The sequence below is a fragment of the Puma concolor genome, chromosome D1 (genome assembly GCF_028749965.1).
Source record: "Puma concolor isolate L17-30 chromosome D1, mPumCon1.1.hap2, whole genome shotgun sequence".
Classification (NCBI taxonomy): Eukaryota; Metazoa; Chordata; class Mammalia; order Carnivora; family Felidae; genus Puma; species Puma concolor.
The window spans coordinates 54543706-54550558 of record NC_141676.1 but is presented as its reverse complement, the minus strand read 5'-3'; the positions used below and the strand labels follow the sequence as shown (position 1 = coordinate 54550558).

The 6853-nt window shown below is 40.7% G+C and overlaps 1 protein-coding gene across 1 annotated transcript; it reads right to left on the bottom strand.

Annotated features, from left to right (window-relative positions):
• Positions 1–412: 412 nt before the first annotated feature.
• On the bottom strand, positions 413–1378 carry LOC112864965 (olfactory receptor 52Z1P). Its single transcript, XM_025927982.2, has one exon. It carries the CDS (start codon positions 1370–1372, stop codon positions 413–415), a length of 960 nt encoding a protein of 319 aa, XP_025783767.2. The 5' UTR covers positions 1373–1378.
• Positions 1379–6853: the final 5475 nt, after the last annotated feature.

Genomic DNA, 6853 nt, shown 5'->3' with positions numbered 1-6853 from the left:
TGTCTATACAAACACTCAGTGAGTCACTATTTTCACTTCCCAGATCTACCCAAGACAATTCCATCTGGGTTTAACCCTAAAATATGTTTTTATTAGTGTTATCTTGTGTATGCTTAAGAATAAGTTAAAATGCAAGATAATAGGATATCTAGGAGAATTGAGAATATCATTCATTTATTTTTCTCAACAATTTTAAGTGCTTTAGGAAAATACATTGGAAACTTTGGCATTTATTATCCTTCTAAGTTTATTGAGAGTTACTTATGGATTCTCTTTATTCCCATTGCTCATTCAGTGTGTGTGTGTGTGTGTGTGTGTGTGTGTGTGTGTGTGTATGTGAGTGAGAAAGAGAGAGAGAAAAGTTTGGGGGTGGTTATTCAGAAATAGCCAGCATTTCGTATTATTCTTCATTTTAACAATGTGTGCTGATGGGGGAGCAAAGCAAAATTACTCGGTCTTGAATCTGTTTGGTCTTCACCCCATAAATGATGGGGTTTAGCATAGGGGGCACTACCACATAGAGGTTGGCTACCAGGATGTGGATGTGCTGAGGGATGGTTTTACCCCCAAAACGGTGGGCAAAAAAGGAAAAGAATGCTGGGGCATAGAACATAAGTATGACACAGATGTGGGAACCACATGTGTTGAGGGCCTTGAATCTAGCAGACCAGGAAGGTATCTGAAACACTGTGCAAAGGATCATCGCATAGGATATAACGATGAACACAATGTCTAGTCCTGTAGACAGTAGGGCCACAGTCAGGCCATAAATGATGTTGACACTGATATTGTCACATGCCAATCTGGCAATGCCCATGTGCTCACAGTAGGAATGGGGAATGATGTTTCTCCCACAATACGTAAGTCGGTGTACCAGGAAGATGAACGGAAAGCAGATGATAAAGCTCCTGACCACAGCTGCAATGCCAATTTTCCCAGTGGCTGAGGAGGTTAAGATTGTGGTATATCTCAGTGGGTGACAGACGGCCACATAGCGGTCAAATGCCATGGCCAGGAGAATAGCAGATTCTGCCACAAAGAGGAAATGGATGAAGAACATCTGAGATACACAACTACCAAAGGATATATCCATGGAATGGAACCAGAAGATGGCCAGCATCTTGGGGGCTGTGGCTGTGGAGAGCAGGACATCTGATAAGGCCAGCGTGGAAAGGAAGACATACATAGGCTCATGGAAACGGCGCTCAGTTACAATCAGGAAGATCAAGAAGATGTTGCCTATGACAGCCAAAATGTACATAGAACAGATACGAATGGATATCCAGGTATGAGAATCTTCCAGTCCTGGGATTCCAGTCAGGACATACCACTTATCCTGGGGATGGGTGTGATTGTAAGAGAAAGGGGCCATCTGTGGCAGTATATTCCAGACCTAGTATCTGGATTAAAGACCACAAGGCTGACTGAGGATTGAGGAGCAGCACCACTTTCGGTTGAATGACGTCTGATTACATTGTTTTGCAATATATTCTTCTCTGTGAAAAGATAGTGAGATGTTAATGCGCCTAAAATTGCACTCTGACTCCTTCCATGGAAGAATTAAGTCATATCTTGGGATAAAATGCTTCACATTAATAAGTGCTTCATATGTGCCATAGCACTTTATAAATATCACCTTATTAAATGTTCACAATAGCCTGTTGAAAAGACCTTTACAATGATCCTCAACATGGATACTGTTGTTATTCCAACAGATGCAAAAATATTCCACAGACTTTCAGCTTCTTGTCCCAGGTCCCATTGGATTCAGGGTCAGACAGCATAGGTTTGAAAGCTCTGATCGCAGCCACCACCCAATACTCCCTATAAAAATAAAACTAGACACAAAAACATGTCATCAAATTGTTCACTGATGGTATCCCTGAAGTATTATACTTCTTAAGGAAGAGGGAGGGAATTCATTTTTACCAAAATACATTTTGGGCAATACAGTACATATGCTCTTCTCAACCTTGATGGGCCGCTGGAATGATGCTAAGGGCCATGATAGGCACTAAACATCTACAGGTGACTTCATTGATTCTTGTCAGCTAATCAACATATTTCTTAAAATTATATGATGAATATTAAAAATCTAAAGAATATGCAGCCTCAAACTGAGTTGGACTCTTAAATGGATGGATATGCCTGACAAGTAGTGAAGGAAAAATTCACTGTCCCATTTGGGTCCCTGCTTGAAAATTAGACAATATATTACTTCAAAATACCCCCAAGCAGGAAATAACAGGGTTTCACATTAGGAAGTGGGGTCCCCAGGCCTTCAATAAAAGGGAGGGAGGGTAATCTACTGGTTACTACTTTTCTGTAGTTGCAACAGAATGCATAAAAGCAAGGGATGTGTTAGGTGAAATGCCAGCGAGGAGATAGCCCATTTGAGTGGGATGTGAGTGTGAGGGGGCGTGTTCCTATAAACACATAGATATAAGTGAGGGTATAGATATGGATACAAAGCAAGTGGATGACAAGTGGCTTCCATCCTCCTCCTGTCCCCATTCTCAAATCAAAGGGGGCTGAATGTATTTGCTTAAGAGGAACATGCGCTTAAGAGATGTCTGCCTTTTTACCTCTTGATTGCATTGGAGTCAGTATCATTGTGCAGCATAGTTTTACCACCTTTACTTTCAGTTTTTATTAGGTGTTCAATATTCCAGTACTTCATATCATATGATTGAAATATTTGGAATCCATTTCTTTCTTTTTCTTTTTTTTTTTAACTGAAGTATAGTTGATATGCAATGTAGCATTAGTTTCAAGTGTACCACACTGTGATTCCACAAGTCTATATGTTATAGTATGTTATATACTTGCCATGAGTGTCCCATATGTCACCATGCAATCCTATTACAATCCCACTGACCAGATTCCCCATGCTTGGCATTTATTCCTGTGACTGCAAGCTTCTATCCCTCTCTCCCTTCCTCATGTTGCCCGTCCTCTGACCTGCAGCCTATTTGGCAAGCATTAGCTTGTTCTCTATATTCATTTGGATGCCATTTTTTGAGTTAAAGTTTAGTGGACATAATACTCAAAGGGTCACCCCATTAGGACTTTCCTTAAGTTGGTATATGATTCTTTCAAAATAATGTAATAAAATGTTGAAATGCTTAACTCTATCGATCTACTTTAGTTACATAAACCAACTGTGTAGCCATTTAACATAGAGCTAAAATTAATTGCTGGAAATTTATTTCCAATTGGATTACAGAGTTTCGGGGACAGAAAGAAAAGATTAATCTGTGTGTGAAGTGCAGTTATGGGGAGGGGATGTTTAGTGAGTGGGGCTTCATCAGGACATCCAAGATGGGAAAGAGGAGAGTCTAAATGATGGAAGAAAAAGAAACAGAGATAGAAGAGACATAAGACAAATTTTACAGATTTTCTTCTAACTTTCCCGGTGATCTTTTGGGGCACCAGTGAGTGATCTGTTTCATTGTATTCCTTTTTGTTGTGATATAGCATTATCACCTGCAGCTCCCCAACTTATAACTCTGGGGCTCTAGGAAGCATATTTTATAATATTACTAATGGCAGATTCTGACTGAATCATGAATATATGCATAGAGGCAGTGTGTGGTTAATAGGGATTGCATAAATCTGGGACCCATAGAATTACATTTAAGTGATAGCTACATCCTATTCTGACTGTATTACCACTAAAAACTACTTAATGGGAGGCTTAGTTTCCAGTTGTAAAACACCTAAAAGTAAACATCAATTACAAATGTGGGTCAGTATGTTAGGGTGGTTGCCACGTAAGTCAGATACATTTTTAGCTCAACATCAGATGAGATTAGGGCACTTGCAAAATTACCATCATTAAGATCAAAATAATTATTACATTGAACAAGATCAAATTTTTGGACTTCAAGCTTCAGATCCTCTAGACAGAGATTGAGCTAATATACAGTATCCATAAAGGCCTAGACTTACTTTCATATGCTAGACACAAATGTGAATTGGTAATTTTCACCCCCAATCTGTCATTTCAGTCTTATAAAGTACAGGCGATTCAACATGGTGAACTTGGCTTAGAAATGGAGTTTTAGGAGCACTTGGGTGGCTCAGTCAGTTACGCATCCAACTTCAGCTCAAGTCATGATCTCATGGTTTGTGAGCTGGAGCCCTACATCAGACTCTGTGCTGACAGCTCAGGCTCAGAGCCTGGAGCCTACTTTGGATTCTGTATCTCCCTCTCTCTCTGCCCCTCCACTGCTTTCACTCTGTCAGTCTCTCATATAAAAATAAACATTAAAAAAAAAAGAAATGGGGTTCTATTCTATCCTCATGTTCAGTGTATCATCTTTGTTATATAGGGAAGGGAGTTGAAATCTCTGAGTTTAGGTTTTTTAATCTGTGTTTAGCCCAGCCCCTGATGTATAGTGAATAGTCTGTAAATTTTAGGGGGAAATGCGTGCGTGTATTTACATACATACACATATATGCATTTTCTTTAACTACTAGACTTGTTTAGCTACAAAGCCTTGCTTTTACTACTGGAACTGGAATCCAAATTCATTGCATCTATGCACAGCATTCAGGCCCACGTTTCAAAGAAAAAGAACCATTGAGCAAAATGGAAACCAAGTGCGTCTAAAAGGAAAAACCTCTATTTGTGCCTTTGCAGATGGCCCATTTAGGAAAAGAGCACAAAGACATACTACAATTGCCCATGAGTCCCATTACAGCCACATCCAATGCCTCTTAGGGAAAGACTGAGAGAAATGCAAGATGATTAGTTGCTAGGAAGACGGAGCTGCCTCTGGAGTTCCCTAAGATTTTCTTTCTTTTTTTTTTTTTCCCTGTGTTTCCAGGTGTCTTTTTCTACATGTCTTTGCTGAGCAAAACTCAGCTTACTTACCTATACTTTCTTGGATCCTGAAGGTATTTAACTGGTTGAGAGGGAAAAATAAAAGCAAGATGATGTTCAGAAGACAAATAGCAAATGTGGAGCTATTTATACCTCCTCTAGGCATCTCTCAGGCCCTAGACCTTCAGTCCCCAGAGGACTGAACTTTACACACTGATGGAAGGAGATGGCCCAGAGTCGGCTCCTGGGAGAAACACGCCCACTGTCTCTCCCTCTACAGCATGTGCAGGGTTTCCTTGGTCCAGCACTCTGGGACATCCAAGTTAGCACACACTTGCATTGAGTACCCAGATCTCCTTTGCGTGGCACAGATGCTTGCTAGTGCAATACTGTCTTGTTCCCATGGAGGCATCTGCAAATGTAGACTGTGAATGCCACATGTGGAAGGATTGTATGCTTTTGAGAGGGTACCTGAGACTAGATTCTGTCACCTTACTTACCTTGAAATTTTAAGGCTCCTTGGCTTTCTCTCTCTTCCATTGGTCACATGGTAGAATTCGCATCAGAAGGGTCCAGAAATGCCATTAGCTACCATAGAGAGTTTTATTTGGATTTTGATGTGGATTTTTATTTTCTCAGCCTGAGCTGCTCTTCTTCTCTTCTTTCTCCCTTTCCTCCACCTCCTCCTCCTCTTCCTCCTTCTTCTTTCAGAGACAAAGAGAGTGGACGAGGGACATAGGAAGAGGGAGAGAAAGAATCTCGATTCAGTGCTCAGTGCTCAGCGTGGAGCCTGACATGAGTCTTGATCTTACAACCTGGGATCATGACCTGATCAGGAGTCGAAGGCTTAACTGACTGAACCACCCAGGTGCCTCTCTTTTCCTTTTCCTTTTTCTTTTTAAACTTTCTCTGTCCTGGTAACTTTTCTCTAAATGCATTGGGATTGTCTGGGGGTTGGGCTAAGGTTCTAATTATAATCATAATCTTAATTTCACATTTCTTTTATTGTTTAATTCTGCTTTTTAAAAAAATTTTGGAGAATCCTTTCATATGTGTAGTAACCCTTTTTTGTCTTTTCTGTATCTATCATGGACCCTCACACGAGTTTTTTCTCTCTTGGTTATTATTCTTTCTCAATTCCTATTACAATATGTTTGCTGTTCCCTTCTGCACACTGTGGAAGGTAATCTGAGAAGCTGACTGCAATCATGCCCTTCTCTATCTATCTCTCTGTGTGTGCTGCTGCTGTCATCTGTGGTGGAGCCCATTTCTCCTCCCCTTGAACCTGGGATGACAGTTCTTGTGACCACATAATGTAGCAGGAATGATGGTGATGTTCTTGGGTGACTGAGCCAATGTAATACGAAGTCTGGCAACTTCTACCTTGTTTTTTATTCAAAGCCAGGCACCCATATTAGGAATAGAACTCCACTGAAATCATACCAATAGTATGAAGAAGCTATCCCCATGGAGAGAGGGTGGCTATGGAGATAAGCCCAAAGGCACCAGGCATGGGACTGAAGTCCGTGGACTTTTCAACTCAGTTGAGGCTGAATTCTTAGTTGAATGCTGCCTATTGAGGTACCACAGCCCACTCCTTATGGAAACAGAACCATACGGTCAAGCCTTACCTGGATTGTTGACCCACAGAATTGTGAGAAACAATAAGTCATTGTTGTTTAGAGACACTAATTTGGGGATGGTTTGTCACAGAATAGATAACAATTATAACATAGCAAACCTTTTGAAATGATTTCATATTTTCTTTTGGTCCTGACTGCAAACAATTTGTTAAATTTAACTTTTTTTTAAGTTTATTTATTTTTGAGAGAGAGCAAGCATGAATGGGGGAGGGCCAGAGAAAGAGGGAGAGAGGGAGAGAATCCCAAGCAAACTCTGTGCTATCAGCACGGAGCCTGATGTGGGGCTTGAACCCACAAGATCACGACCTGAGATGAAATCAAGAGTCGGCAGCTTAACCAACTGAGCCACCCAGGCACCCCAACTTTAAACGATTCTTATATC

What these genes read in the sequence shown, in the direction of transcription:
- LOC112864965 (XM_025927982.2), bottom strand. Translation starts at nt 1,372, where the DNA reads ATGGCCCCTTTCTCTTACAATCACACCCATCCCCAGGATAAGTGGTAT.